Here is a 17,442-nt window from a genome sequence, read left to right as displayed (position 1 = left end):
CACGCGTAGTGGTTACTTGGAGCCATCACTCCGAACATCCCCCCCTTCCTTCTTCTTCCCCCAGCCTTATATGTTGAGCATGACGTCATATGGTATGGAATACCCCATTGGCCAGTTGGGTTAGCTGTCCTGGCTATGCTCCCTCCCAGCTTCTTGTCTACCTGGCAGAGCATGGGAAGCTGAAAATTCTTTGACTAGGGTAAACAACTTAGCAACAACTAAAACATCAGCGTGTGATCAACATTATTCTCATACTAAATCCAAAACACAGCACTATACCAGCTACTAGGAAGAAAAATTAATTCTATCCCAGCCAAAACCAGGACAACAAGCAATTGGAGTCCTTCCTTTACTAAACCAATGCACATACTTTGAAGGACCTGAGAGAGTAAATAACCTAGGGAGTGGGACAGGACTGAGAAAAAATTCTAGAGTCTGAACATGTCCACAGAGTAACTCAAGGAGGCACCACCATCCATCTGTGATTTTCTCCCTATGATGCTTACAGGATTTGCTCACTTACTAGAAGGTGCTGTGTTAAGACTACAGAAATAATCAGTATCACATTGCCTATTTTGCACTATCAGAAGGTGTTGAATTGTATAGCTATAATGTATTAAAGTATATAGACAAATTTCTTTTGACTCACATTTTGTAAAAATGTAATTAATAAATCCATCAGCACGCTTTTGCTTTAGAAAAAAAATCACAGCGCCTTGCTGGATCACAATAGACATCATCTACTAGGTTGCACATTGGCTGTCAGAAAAGGTTTGAGAAATATTGTTTACAGTGGGTTACCAGGCAAGCTTGATAAGGTTACAGATATCATCCTCCATCAGTTTGAGTTCAGTCATCACTAGATAGACATTGTGTAGATTTTCCGAACATGCACTTGCTTGTTGATATCAGTACGACACCTGTCATTACTTGTTTTTTAGGAGATGCCTTCCAGGGTCTGATTATGATATCAGTCTAACTCTGTTTATATTTCTGTCTGTTGCTGACAGAAGCTGTGAATCTTCTACAACATAATGGAAAAACAGGGTGACTACTCTCTCCCCACATTTCTCTAAGTACTGTAACAAAGAGTCGCTAAATGCAACTTTATCTTTTAACAGAGTGTAATACAGTCATAGCCTGTCATAAAATCATGTCTTCCTCGATGGGTGGTCCTGGATGTCCAGACACTACATGTCACAATGTTTCGTTTCAGTGATGGAATGCCAATATTTAAACAAGCAGCTCCAAGAAAATCTTCCCCCCTTCAGTGTGTGGTGCATAGGGTCAAGGAATAGACAAGAAAACATCAAAATGCCAAAAATTACAGAATAAAAGGCATGAAGAGTTAAGGCTGAGAAGGAAAGTTTAATTGATGTTTAGGAGTCCCCGGCATAGAATTCCCTGAAAAAGTGGTTTTTTCTATAACGTATCATTAGTAGCACAAAACCCTGTCTTTCTCCTTTTTGCTGGCACTTTAATTCTGTAGAATCATAGATTCATAGAATAGTTTGGTTTGGAAGGGACCTTTAAAGGTCATCTAGTCCAACCCCCCTGCCATGGGCAGGGACATCTTCAACTAGATCAGGTTGCTCAGAGCCCTGTCCAACCTGACCTTGAATGTTCCCAGGGATGGGGCATCTACCACCTCTCTGGGCAACCTGTGCCAGTGTTTCACCACCCTCATTGTAAAAAATTTCTTCCTTATATCTAGTCTAAAAGTCAGTTCAGTCTCCTGTTATCTAGCACAGGCCTCTCCATGACATCCCCTTATTCATTTGGCTCATCTGGCTGCAAGCCACAGCAATCCCCACAGACCTCTCAAACTTTTTTTTCCCTCTTCCCAGGCATTGGATTTCGAAAATAAAAACCTGTATATTCTGAAAGTGGAAGCCACCAATACTCACGTGGACCCTCGATTCCTCTACCTGGGGCCATTCAAGGACTCAGCTACAGTCAGAATTCAGGTGGAGGATGTAGATGAGCCCCCTGTGTTCGGCAGACCAGCATACATAATGGAAGTGAAAGAAGATGTTCCAATAAACAGTGTAATAGGAACAATAACTGCTCAGGATCCAGATGCTGCCAGGAACCCCGTCAAGTAAGCATAGACTATTTCAGCTTGTATGTAAAATTTTACAGCTTTAATTTTGCTTTTTTCATGTCAGCACACAAAAAAATCACTTTTAATAATTAATTTGTTCAGGTATGCTTAAATATGGAGTATTGTAGATGGTAAATGATCTCTCACACTTGAGCATATCTAGGTATGTGTGATTGTGTTTGCATGGCCCTTGCATCTTGAATTACATCCTATCCTCTTCAGTAACTAATGTTTGTGGTTATTTCTACCATGGAAGAATTTACTGCAAAAAGAGCACTAAGAAGATGTTCGTGTTCTCCTTCCACCTTTAACATTTTCCAGTGCAGTGCGGTGTATCCTCTTGGCTATATGACAGGGGGGTGATTCAGCAGTCCTTTCTTCTCCCATCCGTCCAGACCTGCTTAAAAGAGGTCACATTTACTTTCTCTAAACTGCAAGTAGAAATGCCTTAAAAGCAGCTCATGTGCACATACAGACTCTGATCTCACTTGTATCAGTGTAAGGTTAGTAAGATAAGAATCAGTCTCATGGACTTCATAAATTACACTTGCCATGAATCAATAAACTAGTCTTAGAGGAAGTGGAGGAAATGTTAAGGTTGGAGTAGCTCAACCTAAGCCTTCTTTTTTTGTAAATTAACAGCTACATTGTTTCAGTACATTTGAAAACATACTGGAGTACTTAAGTCATATTGGATAGAGTATAAAAGAACTTTTAAATAGTGTGTGCTTTAATTAAAGTTCATTGCTACTGACAAGGCAGTAAGAAGAGGAAATGAAAAATACAGCAATATTAAATCCAGGTCAATTTTCAGCATGTCTCTGGGTTGGGCACCTTGGAAATGCAATAGCAGTCTTAAGATCAAAATAGAACAATGCAGGTTTAATAAAAAATCCAGTCCATCAATAATTTGCCGTTCTGCAAACAACTATCTTTCATCAAGATATCTTACAACGCTTATGAGGCATAAGTAAGTTTTAACCTCTCAGCTCATCTTGTGAGAGGGGTGAATATTATCATCTTAATTTCCTAGATGAAGAAACTAAATCTAAAACGTTTCTGGCTGAAACCCTCTCTGCATGCAATGCCTTGCACATGAATTCTTGTTCAAGACTAAGTCTTCTAATTTTAATTCAGGTTTGCTTTCATTTGTATCATGACATGCCACATACATGGAGTTCTGGACTAGCAGAGCATAGTAACTTACAGAGCAACCTAATGTTTTGCTGATTTTGGTGAAGCCCAGGGACAGAATGAGGACCTCCTATAGCATGTCTTCATGGGCATGCTAGCATGAAGATGAAAAATGGTTGGGGTGACACCCAGGCCCCTTGCAGTCTTCATATGAACCTGCTTTTTTATGTCTAATGGCACTGGAGAGTGAGGGGAGTGCTTCCCTGCTTCCCTCTTCTTCCCTGTGGTGATAACTACAACCATTTGCATTTCACACCAGCACCAGCTCCTAATTATAAGTGATTTACAGTGGATAGGGATTATGCTGTTCATTGTTGAGTACTGCCTACTGGCTTTTTTCTATTAATTGAACGTGTGTGCTAAAACTTACCTATCTTTCAAACGGCAGTTATTTAATACAGTATAGTACTTTGCGTATTGAACTATCAGATAATTATTGAGCAAAATTTAGCAGAGGTGTCAAAATTGATGCAGTGCAGCAGAAAACTTGTCTCCTTTATACTGTCATAGCATGCAACAATCAAGGTGAAAGGAGAAGGAAAAGAAAAATGAGGAAGAGGTTAGAGTAATAGAAATAAACACTGCAAGAAGAAACATGGAAATCAGTAAGAGAGAGCAGTAGCCTGAGAGATGTTAGCTTGCAATAAATGTAATTTTATGGTGCTAATATCTTGGGTATCTCCTAGAATTTAGGGGCATGGGTTGAGTCTGCATCTTTTTGACAGGGTGATTTTTTTTTTTCCATCATGCAATAGAGATGCTAAATCCGATTTTCACTCTGAGCTTCGGGGAAGATGCAATTAGGCTGTATATATATGACTTGTCACTTGCTTGTCAATTTTTCTTGATGGTTAAAAATAAAATCTTTAGACACTTGATATTATAATGAAAACCTTCCATTTTCTCCTCTACTCGAGTGAAGAATTCTCTTTTTAAACAAACTGAGCCCTAACTCTGTTAGATGAAAGCCCCTTTGATCTTCCATTAAAGGAAACCTTCACAATATCATTATGAAAATGCATTATGAAAAATTCACACACACATCCCTTCCTGACCCACAAATCTTCCTCACTTGCGGTTACATTAGACAGCAAGCTGCTGAACATCAGAAGACAAAGAAGCAATAGCAAATATGAAACCGATGTCTACCCTGGTCGTAAGAGTGCATAATCATTCATGACCTGTGTATTGGTAGAGCTACATTTCATCAGTCCAGCCCATATAAATAAGCTTTGCTGTGACATGACATTAACAAAATACAAAAATACACCAATAGATGTTTGGCTATATTTGAATATGCATCCATGTGTAGCGACATTAATACACTCCTGAGTAACACTCCACTGTCCAGCTGTGTTATAAAAAAAAGTTTTGCATTCTGCTTGTGTTTGATCTAAACAGAAATATTATGAACCGCTGCATACTGAAAAAAATAATGCTGCAACTGGCACTGCTATATTGTACATCAGATCTTTTTAAATTGCTAGTTGAGTTTTTTCGCTATAGTAACTCCTCAGAGGCATAATGAAGTTCATCAGTCACTGGAACTGTCTCCCTGCTGTGATTTGATTTACTAAAGTATCCCAGATGAAAATATTCTGCAAACAAATGTAAGGCTTAATTTTGTTTGTGTATTTTACTGACAACATATTTGCATGTGTTAGATTCTCCCTTTCACCCTCCCTTTCTTCCTGTTAGGTACAAGGAGAGACTGGAATCTACATAGATACCTTTTAACTTCCTAGCTTGTCAATTCCTCAAGGTTTGAAAGGGTTGAAGTCCTGAAATCTGACAAATACACACCAGTAATTTCATTAAATAAATGTAAAAATGAGTTTGATGTTGTCTGCTTAATTCTTACTAGGTTATGACCCATAAGTCAGAATCACCACCAATTCAACATAATTAACAGTCTTTGATCAAAAGACACTGGATTATACAAACGGAGAAACAGAAGTGACAGTCTAGCTTATTAAAATAATCCTTCCAGACCAGGATTAATGGTATAACTAGAATATACTTCAACTGCATTGACCTTGTATGTATTTTCTTTTGGATATGAAGAAATAAAATTAACATTTCATTAAGAAGTTGTTCTCTGTTTGTTGGGGTTTTTTGGGTTTTGGTTTTTTTTTTTTGTGAGTTTAACTTTCCACTGTACAAATGACTGAATATACACATGGTTTTACAAGGACTTATATTTTAAAATTCTTAATACCTTGAAGAAGTAGTCCTCAATGTTACAGCTCTGGTAACCTTAGAAAAAGTCCAGAACAATTTGTTTTTCATTTCTTCCAGATACTGTACCACAGATTGAATTTCGGAAATCTTACAAAGTAAAGATAGTGATTACAATATGCCAAGGCATTAAAATGTGCTAAGGCAGTAAGATCTTTTAAGTCCATTCATAATATGAAGCATGAGTGAAAGCATAATTGAAGAAAAAAAAACAATGAACAGACAACTCATGCCTAAAACTAGTTGCTTACTTAAATATCTTGCTGAATAAGAGCCTGAAACATAATATTACAGTTGGCTGGAACAGCTAATCTATGGAAAATCCTGATATTTAACTTCAAATAGGAATGCAGAATCTAGATTTACTAGATGGAAATGGAAATGCAAAATGGAAATACCAAAGTATTTCAGCTGAAAGATGTGGAAATGAGCTACAGAATATCTGAAAAATAATTGACTTCACAAAATACCAACATAATATCATATAAAAGCCTGAATGAATGAAAGTTAAAATGAAATGTTTACCATATCAAATACTTACTTTGTCAAAATATAAGAGAGTCAGACCAGTTTGTATAAACTTGTTTCCGTCAAACACTTCAGCTAAGTCAACAAATTCACGTGTAGTATTTAGATTTGGACAAAACAACACAGGTTGCTGGAGCTGTCCCATCAGTCAGTGATGCGTATTACATACCTTCTCACATACTCTTTTCAAGCTGATGGTAACGTTACAATGCTGCATGAAGGAACTAGGTTAGTGACACCACAGATGACTTCATGCAGCTGAAATTAGTCAAGTGAGAGCAACGAATAAAAACTAAATCAACTCCTGAAAAACTAGCAAGGTATGCCTATGCAAGTCCTACCAAAAAAAATTAGCTTTTTGTGCGAGTATCTTTGTATCTCATTTGGTTGTATCCATAGGAATTTAACATGGAAAAAGAAAAACAGTTTAGTGCAAATAATTAATACTTGCTATAGTTTTGTTTAGGAAGGTAGGCCACACTAAAATTCTCATTTTAGAATAAGACCAGTCTAATTTGCTGGGGGTATTATATCACATTTTTTGCAAAGAAGAAAAAAAATGGAGTTACAAGATAATTAGCAAGTTAGTTCATTTTAAAGCTTTGTCAGAACCACATGTTTCAACTGGACTTTTCTATTCCCTTCTTCCATGCAAGATCTTTCTCAGCAGCTAAGAGGCACTGCACAGGCACTGGGAAATCTGTGCAGAATAAGGGACATGTCATGCAGCTTCTTCTAGGGCAGAGCAGAGAACAGAAATTTTTCTTCAGCTTCTGCTTTCCTCTCAATTCTGTAGTGGCAGTAAACTCTGCCAGCCATTCTCCTGGCCCAGTTTTCATCTGACTGCATACCAGCTCAGCCAAATCTTTATCCTTATCTGGACACAAGGGACAGTAGTAGCTGCCTTGTCTCCATCGACGTGGCTTGCAAGGAGACCAAGGGAGGACACCAGGCTTCCTAAGGCTCTGTCCTGGGTTGTACATCAGCACACATTTGGGCTTGAAATAAGAGCAGAATAATGCAATTGCATTCTTGTTTTAGCAACATCAGAGACATATTTCTGTCAAAAACTCCACAATTTATGCAAGAATTTTCTCTTCATGAGATGAAACCAAGTCACAGCATTTGGATCTCCGTGAACTGGAGAGCTCTGCTTTTAAAGTTGGATTCAGTTCAGCAGAAAAAGCAAAAGATCAGACTGAAAATTTGAATCTGTATTTAGACTCTGAGCTCCTCCAGAGCTTGTTAGCATTCATTTTCACATCTAGATACCATCAAGCAGGGCTGAGCATGTTAGTTTTAATGAATTACAGCAAACCTTTATGTGATATGTACTATGGAATAATGAATCTCTGTTCCATGCTGACTTGTTTTTGGGGGGCAGTCTTTTTTAATGCTGGGAAGTGAAAGGCAGAGATGCACCCCAGCTGTCAAATTTTATATCAGAAATTATTTGGAACAGTTGAGATATCAAACCATAAAAAGAGGGTTTTATAATGGGAAAGCCAACTCAGCCTTAAAATAAACTTCATATCTTTCAGGACACAGACTTCACATTTCTCACTAAAAACAAAGCTTTGATGATTCTCAGAGGTATGTAAATTCTGCAGTAATTCATTTATTCAGTGACAATGCTCCACCTTCTAAATCCAACCTCTGATGTGTCATTATCCATAGCTCAGAACTAGCTCTTTGTGTGAATATATAAAGACTCTGAAGCCTGCACTGAAAAAAAAAGGCAATCCCATTTACTAGCTGTTTCACGTCTAGTCTTAGAAAATAGTTTAAGAACATAAAAATTAAAAGGAATGTATTCTCCTAACCCCTGTCTCTGTATTTGCAGGTACTCTGTAGATCGACACACTGATATGGACAGAGTATTCAACATCAATTCAGGAAATGGTTCGATATTTACTTCAAAACCCCTTGACCGGGAAACACTGCTATGGCACAACATTACAGTAATAGCAGCAGAGATCAGTAAGTCAAACCTAAATACCACTGCTGTCCCTGATGTAATGAATTTAGCCTTCTAGCTGAGCGTGTGAAAAGCACAGCTGGACAGATGTCAGGTTATATGGATAGTCTACTCAATACTAATGAAGAAGTGGAAACTCTGCAAGAGGTGGTCTGCAGTTCTGTGTTTACTAGAGGCACAGTTCATGAAGAGGTAACTTAGCTGAGCAGGGAGGAAAGGTAACAATTCTGTGTTTTCTAATCAGTAATGGCCATTCTTAATTTTGAACATGATTGTTGGATTCTGAAATTGGCATGCAGCAAGGAAGATGGTTTAAAGCCAAATTGCATTCCATGGCTGAATTCAGTCTGATCCAGACTGAATACAGCACAGCCTGGATGTTTTCAAATAAGACTGAGGTGGCTGGGCTGAGCTAGGTGCCAGATCTTAATCAGTTTTAAGGATTTCCATTTTTAACTTTTTTCACGTTCTTTGAAATCACAAGCCACAGTTACAAATCAGTCTGTCACTTAGTTTAGGACTGCTCAGAGGTAATCTTGTGATAATATTAGTCATGTTGATTTTAGGAGCTGAAATGCCAGGGATCTAGATAAGGACATGTATGCTATGTGGCCTTAATAAACAATCCTCTTTATTTTAATACATTAACTATAGGCACGTGACATGTTCAAATATTAGCGAATGCAATTCTATTTGCTTTTGCAGAGTCACAGTGCCTATAATTGTGAAGCATGGTGGAATGGTAGGTAGATCTAATATAAACACCAGTTCTATGACCGTCACAAAGTCTTTGTGCAAATCAGAGGCTAAATGGCTTTTTTTTTTTTAACATAATCTGAAACAATATAAGCTCTACTTTCTTATATTGTGTATATGTGTATATGGCTCAATCAGCTGCTGAACGGTGAGAAGAGTGTAACTAAGGGGTACTTGACTCCAGCTTTCTTTATTCTGTAGGTCGTTTTAAAACTGAAAAGTGATGTGAAACAATACTATTGAGGCAAGCAGGTGGGGTTATGTAAAAAAGTAGTGGGCTAGAGCCTACAGGAATCATGTTTCTTAATAGTTTTCTCCCTCTCTCGAAAGTTTGCACCTTTTAATGCTAGGTATGTGGTTTCAGCATACCAAACACTGACTTCTGGCTCACTGTTAATTAGGTGTTTGTGTTTCTATTAAGTCTTTGAGGAGTGATATAGGGTCAAGAGTTGTACACTACAGACTGAGCTCCTGGGTAGAGGAGGAAGGGGAAAATAAACACCTAAGAAGGAAAGAATAGCAAGAACATTTAGGAAGCACACTTGCATTGATCTCAGTAAAGCTGAAATAATATACAGCATAGAAAATTGTATACTGTCTGAAAACCAACTTAGCATCTATATGAAATACTCATTTAGTTCCTTGCCTCCTCCCCTAAGGACAGACCTTCTACTGGGCCAAACACTCTCAACTAAACCTTTTGTGTCTGACACAGGCTTCTGTCTTAATTACCATTCCTCTTTAGTCTGAACCCTTCCAGGCTGCAGCAAGCTACTTCCCAGGCTATGCTTCACTGAGCCTAGACCAAATTTGGCATAACTGGGGTAGATACTTTCCAAGCCAATTTTCTTGGTTGAAATGCAGCTACTGTTTAAACAAGCCTTGGTCTGATCTGGGCTACCTCACTAATTTTGGTCTCAAGAGACTAGACTGGAAAGCACCACTGCTTAATGCTCCTAGCTAAAACCAGTATTTTCCAGCAAGGCTAGCTAAAATTCCATTCCACTAAATTCCAGCTAATCACTGATTGCTCTCAGTGACATACTATCACATCAGATTTCAGGTATATTTCACTGAAGTAATCTAAAAGAAATATCCAGTCAAGTTACAGGCAGGATGTGCATTCAGATGGATGGCTGCTGCCTTTGATATAAAAAAAGTTAAAAAAAATTATAAAGTCATAAAGAGAAACACCTTTCAGTGATGACTGCTCTTGATTTTATTTTACAGTAGAAAAAAAAAAGAAAATATGGAAGTTGTTTTGCCTTTAATTGTCAGTAAGTGTAGATAGCTCCATTTTTTAATGTTGTTCTTTTTCACCAGTATGAGCTGCAGTTGCTCAGCAGCCCGGAGAATCATGCTGTGAATGTTGCAAACAAATAGTTGGTGAAACACTGGGTCAGTACATCTGCCACAGTCAGTAGGCAAACTGGCAATAAAACTCAGTACACAGGGCTACTGATTCATAGCTGCAGGATTACAGCTGATTTACTGGAGAGAATTCCCAGAGTAATTTTAAATATTCTTTACTTAACACTTAAGGGTAAATCAATTGTTGGCAGGACTTTGAGGGTGTATTCAGAAAAAAAACTAAAAAACTTTAAGAGTTTGATTGCTGGCTCAACAGAAAACATACCACTATAGAGATGAATAAATTTAAGCAGTTCATTAAGTCTGTGGAGCTTTTTTTGGAGATGGAGCCCAGCAGTAATTAAAGGATAATGCGAACAAATTAACTTACATCAATTAATTTGCAAAAATAATTTGAAAGATGACAAAAAAAGACTTAAAGATGTATACATATATTTAAACTTACATTTCCATTAAATCAGAAAAAAGACCCATGTCCATAGATATTTTATGAAGCTTCTATTTATTACAGTATCATTTTAAACTGTAAGACTCTTAAGCACCTAGAAGTAAAATGAAAATATGTAGTTCATCGTTCAAAAAGCAGGAAAGAAAACAATTGTAATTCTTGAGAGGAGAAGAAACACATTTGCCGATATATTTGAGTGTATTTGTTAGAATGGTATGCCCTTATAAAATAGTCTTGCCAATAGTCCTGCGACTTCAAACGAGTACCTTTGATCTCTGCCTATTATAAAAATTTAACATTGATGTATTTTAGCATAGAATTCAGCCTAGTCTATATTATACATAAACTGTTATTTTATACATTGAATGAATTTAGCCCAATGGTTCACATTAGAAAGTGGTTTATGCCTTAATGGAATCATATTAACTTCAATGGGACTGTGGAGCTTTAAAGCACAATATTTTGTCCAAATGACTGAGCTCTGTAATACAAATATACAATGCCAATTTTGGAGAAGGCATTTTCAAATTTATGTAAGTATGATAAACACAGTAATAGGACTTCTATTAAAGCCTAACTCAACAAGCTACTATAATGAAAGGTTGTAGAAGCATACAGAGTCTTAGATCTGCTATATTTTACTGCCTTTTTTTTTTTCCACTTGAATCATAGGTTAAAATACATTAATAAACTATGTTAACATGGGTAGGAAATTAGCATAGCAAAACTTGGTGTGAGCCCTTATGAAAGCGAGGGGGAGAGTATTTATTTTAAGTGAAACTAATTTTGTTCACACTCATTCCCTCATAGCTTTCACTCTCTTCCACTACCACACCCACACACTCCCAGGCACTGAGGTGGGCATGTCTGGGTGACCTGGCCTAGATCATTTTTTGTGTGATATGGAGCACAAAGGACACAGATCAAGTCCTGGCAATGTCTCTTGGTTTCCTTTTGATTGGTGATAACAGATTGGTTTGGGGGCAGGTCTTGTACCTTTTTGGAGTCAATGGTTGTTATGATGTGACTTTTTGCCTCAGAATCTTGCCTATTTCACCATTCATGGCTCCTAGGCAAAGTTGCTGCCCGTTGCCTTTCTTCCTTATTTTGTGTATCTTCATGACTAAAGCCCATCTCCCCCCCACAGGAAAAGTAATGGTCTATACAATGTGGTGCATTTCCAAACGTTTTCATTTTTATCTAGAAAGATAACAATATTTTCATCAGTATTTTATGTTCAGGAATATCCTTGTCAAATTCAATCTCTTGGCAATATACAGTCCTTATAGGGGAAAAAACATGTTTACATATGGGGATCTGCAGAGTCTATACAGTGCTTATGTTCTTCAGCTGATACATTTTAGTGTTAACTCTAGAATATCAGCCAAATCAATTCACAACAGATTAGAAAATATCTGTGATCACAGCCGCAGTTACTATTTATATAACATAATGGTCATCATGGTAGCTCAAGGAACTGTGTCATGAGATTTGTAGGGGACAGAATATTATACATAATAGGTGGAGAGGAATAAAACCATTCCATCCCATCTTCATGACTCTTCAGTCTTCCTGTTTCAGAGTTAAGGAAGGGAATATGTTCTAGAAACTTTGTTGCCACCAAACTGTATTAGTTAGGCTAATAAACAGATTTCATTTCATTCTAGTACTATATTTTTTATGTATATATATCACACATACATTCATAATCGTACCTGGAGTGTTCAAGGAATTTGTAAATCCTGGACCCCTACCCCATCTTAACTGTATAGCTTACACAGAATCAGAGTAATGATAACACAGCAAGGTTTTGTGGAATTCACCCCATAATGCATTCCCCAGAAATCAACAGAATATAAATGGAGTGTTGTGAGTGACAAGAATTAAGGTGATGAGACTCTAAGTGTGTCCTTTTCTTCTCCTGCACTGAGTCAGTAGCTGGGCTAAATAAAATATCTATTCTTTCTGGGTTTATCATTTCAGACAACCCAAAACAAAGCAGCCGTGTCCCAGTGTTCATTAAGGTTTTGGATGTAAATGACAACGCTCCAGAGTTTGCCATGTTTTACGAGACCTTCGTCTGTGAAAATGCGAAGGCAGAACAGGTGTGTTGTCTGTTTGTACTACGAAAATATTCCAGATTAATTGAGTTTTGCTACTACACTTGCATCACCTCATCAAGAGGTATACTTTGCATTGCATCAAACTGTCAGTTTTGCAAAATTAAACTAAACAGTGGCTGCACAGTATCTGATGACACTTAGTATTCTTACAGCTAACGTGACAGTATGTTTTACACTGTTGTTTTCTGTGCTGCACCTTGTTATCCCTGATTCATTTTCATTCTGTGATTCTCTGCTTTATTCAGGCACCTCCACTCTCTCCTTCAAAAACAATTGCAGGTCCATAACTGTTACAGGTCCTGTCTGTGATATAACTATTTCCTGCCAGATAACTCTCACTCTACCAGTCCTATTACTAAATGGTTCAAAGTAGCAGATAATTTGGAAGATTCAGCCAAACAATTCCTGTGACATGAGATTTGGGTAGATAAATATACAGTCAGCTTGGACTGTCTCACCTTTCATCTCTATTGCTTGTCACATGCAAAGCTTTCCTACCCATCTGGAGTGGAATCAACCCAAGCCTGCTCTTGAATACAACATGATTTTCCTGCCAGCTTTCAAATTCATTATGTTACTGGCTGATGGTATGGGATATAATAGCATGGTGATCCTAAACAGCATCAGCAGCACATGGATCACTTTTCTTAAACTCGCCGTAGTAGCATCAGCTGCCTTAAAGCAGAAGAAAAAAAATGAATACAATAAGATTGCTTTACAATCCTAGAGTACATAAATAAGCGTAAGGTCCACTGACTTTGAAGATAATTTTGTTCTTATTGTTTCAGCTGATACAAACATTAAGTGCTGTTGATAAAGATGACTCTTATGGTGGACATCAATTTTCATTCTCCTTAGCTCCTGAGGCAGCCAGCAGCTCAAACTTTACGCTACAGGACAACAGAGGTGAATTTCTAGGAAGACTTTTCGTTATTATCTCATCCTTGCTTTCAGCCTTCAGATGAAGATTTAATGTGTGCTTTGTGTTTCCAGACAACACAGCAGGGATTTTCACCCGAAAAACCAGATATAACCGGCATGAAATGAGTACCTACTTCTTGCCAGTGGTAATATCAGACAATGACTACCCTATCCAGAGCAGCACTGAAACGGTGACTATTCGAGTATGTGCTTGTGACCACCGAGGAAAGATGCTGTCCTGTAATGCAGAAGCCTTGATTCATCCTACTGGTCTTAGCACTGGGGCTCTTATTGCCATTCTCCTCTGTATCATTATATTACTCGGTAAGTAGCTCAGAGGCATTTTGTTCCTCTCATGGTTATTTTGCATTGCTACAAGTGATTATATCAAGGCTAGGACAAGAGCAAAGCAAAGACATCCTTGTCTTATCCTGCATTTGTATCACTGTATTTCCTCCTCTGAGGGCTGCTACAGATATAGTGTGTAGAACACATTCTATCTAATCTTAGTTATCTAAAAGTTAGCAATGTCCAAGCAAGAGAAGACAGCTGGGCTCCACCCTCTGGTCAATGGAAAGAGACAGGCACCTGCAGAGAGACATTCACCCCATGCCCTTATTGGTATCTGAGGGGGACCAGACTAATCACCCTATGCAGGTGTCCGTCTCTTTCTGCTGACCTTAGAAGGAGGCCAGATAACTTAGTTTTAAACAATTAACTTCCTGTGTCTAAACTGAGGAGAAACAAGTCTCAGTGCTTCTGTTCTGCTGGAAAAGGATGCTGAAATGGGGTGACTACTAAAGCACTCTCTCAAAAGCTGCAGGGTCCTCCCTTTCAGGCACCTGTGAATATGAAGAGGTTGGATCCTGAGTGTGGAGGATGTATAGATTTCTGGCTACAGCACTTACAGGTGGTCAACATTTTTTTTTTTTTAATAAAAATAAGGGCAGTTTGCAACATCTCTCACATTCCTTTCACTCAGGTTCCACCCCTCTTGTACAGCAGAGACAATAGGTCCCTCGGCCTTTAGCCATAGTCTATTAATCTGGGGAGAACGGTACAATACAACACAGGCAGTTCTCAGGGAGACGTTATTAGTCACCTTTAATATCTGGCCAGGAAAGAAGGGAGTCAATTTTAGAGCAGTAGGGTCAAGCAGGGGAGAAAACGTTTCCTCAGTGATTCCACTTCTTTCTACCATACTCGTATCTTCCTTGGGCATGCTCATCGCCACTGCAAAATCACCCTGATCTTTACTATTAACAAAATTTCCCACTCCAGTGATGAGTCAAAGACCATGTTGTGATTCTCAGACTTTAACAATATAGTCATGGCTTGCCCAGATAAGCACTATTCCATTTTCAGAAAAGATTCCCACAATAACAATCTTACCCTTAATTCACCATTAGATTCATTTTTAAAAACATGGTATCATTGCCTCTAAGGGCTGAGCTCACTTTGTATCAAGTTCCTTACCAGAAAAAGAAATCTAATGCTGCAGATAGTCTTGCACTCGTTACTACAACTGTGCTCATTAATATCAATCTGACATTAAACGATTTCCTGTTTTATGTCAATCGAAAATAATTGATTCTGTGTGCTAAGCAGCACTTTATGTCAATTACTGCTCACACCACCATGCACCATAAGCAGATTTTCAATTAACTCAGCTATATAATTTTCTATTTTCAGGCTGGTTGCAGGGTTTGCATGTGCAACCACTACTGAATGAAAAACAATACTCTGGGCAGACCTGAATCACAACTTAAAGTTTAGCAGCAAAAAAAAGTGCCTGTAAATTGCTAGGTCTATTTGCAGTTTGAGTAAGTCTAGCGGCTTATCAGGAGGCCTCAGATACTGCTAAACACTGCCAGGCAAGTAAAGGTGATATACTTTGACATATAACTTCTAATGGTTTTTTTGCCTGCAAGTTCAGCACAAAATAAGAAAACCCAAGCATCAGAGATGTGACAGAATAACATCTTGAACATATCCCCTCCCACCCTCTGTGCCCACTTCTCCAACAGTACCGGGGATCATTATTGAGTAAAAATATTTAAATTTGGATCAGGGCCTTGGAAAGAGTTCCTGCCCTCCAAATAAATGATATATATATATACACACACACACACAGATACACTTTAGAATGAAAGGCATAAAATTATCTGTTTGAGAAATCTCATGCCTTTGGGAGATTAAATAATACCATTACCGTATCTCATCAGTCTAAGATTTAAGCCATGTACTTTTTTAAGGTGATGTACATTGTAAAGACATGTCAGGGAAGTTAGTAAAACTTGGGCTTTGTGCTGGCTGAAAATTCACTCCGTATTCCAAGTTTTTTTTCCAGAGGAGGATAGATTTACTTATCTTGAAATGCAGCTTTGCTGACCTATTGTCATAGCCCAGTACGTATTAGCCTTGTCCATAGCAGAAGTTGCATCTCATCTCAGGGGTTCAAGGTAAATAACACCTGATGTTACTTATTTTGGAGAAAGTGTTTCTGCCTTCCCAACTCTCATGAAACTAGCTCTGTTCTCAAGGCAACAAAATTGCTATATGACTCTGGGTAAAAATGTGCCTACTGACAAAAAAGATACTCCACTTGGCTTCTTACAAGCTCGATGTTTCCTTTCTTCTGGTGCATATCCGTGCCATTTCAGCTCCCAAGGTGATCTCCACAGGCAGAGCAAGCACAGTCTGAAAATTTGACGTGCACATTCGCAGTTTTGCAAAACATCTTTTAAAACTTCAAATTCGAGCAGAGGCGCAGCCTTTCTTCTGGATTTTAATGGAGTTAGCGATTAACCTTTCCCTTTCTCTTCCCCTGTTATTTTTGTTTCCAGTTACAGTGGTGCTGTTTGCAGCACTGAGACGGCAACGGAAAAAAGAGCCGCTGATTATTTCCAAAGAAGACATCAGAGACAACATTGTCAGTTATAATGATGAAGGTGGTGGCGAGGAAGACACCCAGGCATTTGATATCGGCACGCTGAGGAATCCCGAAGCCATAGACGATAATAAATTACGCAGAGACATTGTGCCGGAAACACTTTTTATGCCACGGCGGACTGCAACAGCGCGAGATAACACGGATGTCAGAGATTTCATTAACCAAAGGTTAAAGGAAAATGATACAGATCCAACGGCACCCCCGTATGACTCGTTAGCAACCTACGCGTACGAAGGTAATGGTTCTGTGGCCGAGTCCCTCAGCTCCTTGGAGTCGGTGACTACGGACGGAGATCAGGACTATGATTACCTCAGTGACTGGGGGCCTCGGTTTAAAAAGCTGGCAGATATGTATGGCGCAATGGACAGTGACAAAGACTCTTAAAATGTTGCCTTTTTTTTTTTTCCCCTTCCTCATTTTCAGAAACAGCATTGAGATATGTGAAGTGGCTATTTCTTTCTATTTCTCCACAGCTGTGTGAAAGGGTTCTCTGTTCTACCCGTTTGAATTGTATAATGACTGCAGTCTGTGTGGATCAGCTGTCAGAAAAGTTTTTCTAGTATCATTTTATGAGCTTCCAAGAGGCAAAATTCTTATTTTTTAGTGCATCCAGTTTACAGGCACGGCAGTAGCGGAGGAGAAAAAAAGGATCAGATGGGGAGCAATGTTTTTACTTGTTCTGCTTATATTGTAAATTGGAGTATATTACTGTTTAAGCTCACTTGCTCTTTTTACTTGTATTCAGACTATTCAGCTCAGACGGCTGCTCTGTCGATTGTGTATTGCACATCCCAATGTAATGAGGTACCCTAGTTTACCCTATGTATT

The 17,442-nt window shown here is 38.4% G+C and overlaps 1 protein-coding gene across 1 annotated transcript in view; it reads left to right on the top strand.

The window, feature by feature from the left end:
* LOC104081905 (cadherin-6) overlaps window positions 1-17,008 on the top strand; it is a 23,212-nt gene extending 6,204 nt beyond the window's left edge. The window contains exons 5-10 of the mRNA XM_009584823.1: window positions 1,848-2,101; window positions 7,908-8,044; window positions 12,601-12,722; window positions 13,529-13,646; window positions 13,734-13,985; window positions 16,508-17,008. Coding sequence (XP_009583118.1) covers window positions 1,848-2,101; window positions 7,908-8,044; window positions 12,601-12,722; window positions 13,529-13,646; window positions 13,734-13,985; window positions 16,508-16,998 — 1,374 coding nt within the window. The 3' untranslated portion in view covers window positions 16,999-17,008. The remainder of the gene's footprint in view (window positions 1-1,847; window positions 2,102-7,907; window positions 8,045-12,600; window positions 12,723-13,528; window positions 13,647-13,733; window positions 13,986-16,507) is intronic.
* The last annotated feature ends 434 nt before the right edge of the window (window positions 17,009-17,442 follow it).

This window comes from Fulmarus glacialis, unplaced genomic scaffold (genome assembly GCF_000690835.1).
Source record: "Fulmarus glacialis isolate BGI_N327 unplaced genomic scaffold, ASM69083v1 scaffold44829, whole genome shotgun sequence".
NCBI classification, from domain to species: Eukaryota; Metazoa; Chordata; class Aves; order Procellariiformes; family Procellariidae; genus Fulmarus; species Fulmarus glacialis.
This window is presented reverse-complemented; position numbering and strand designations above follow the sequence as displayed.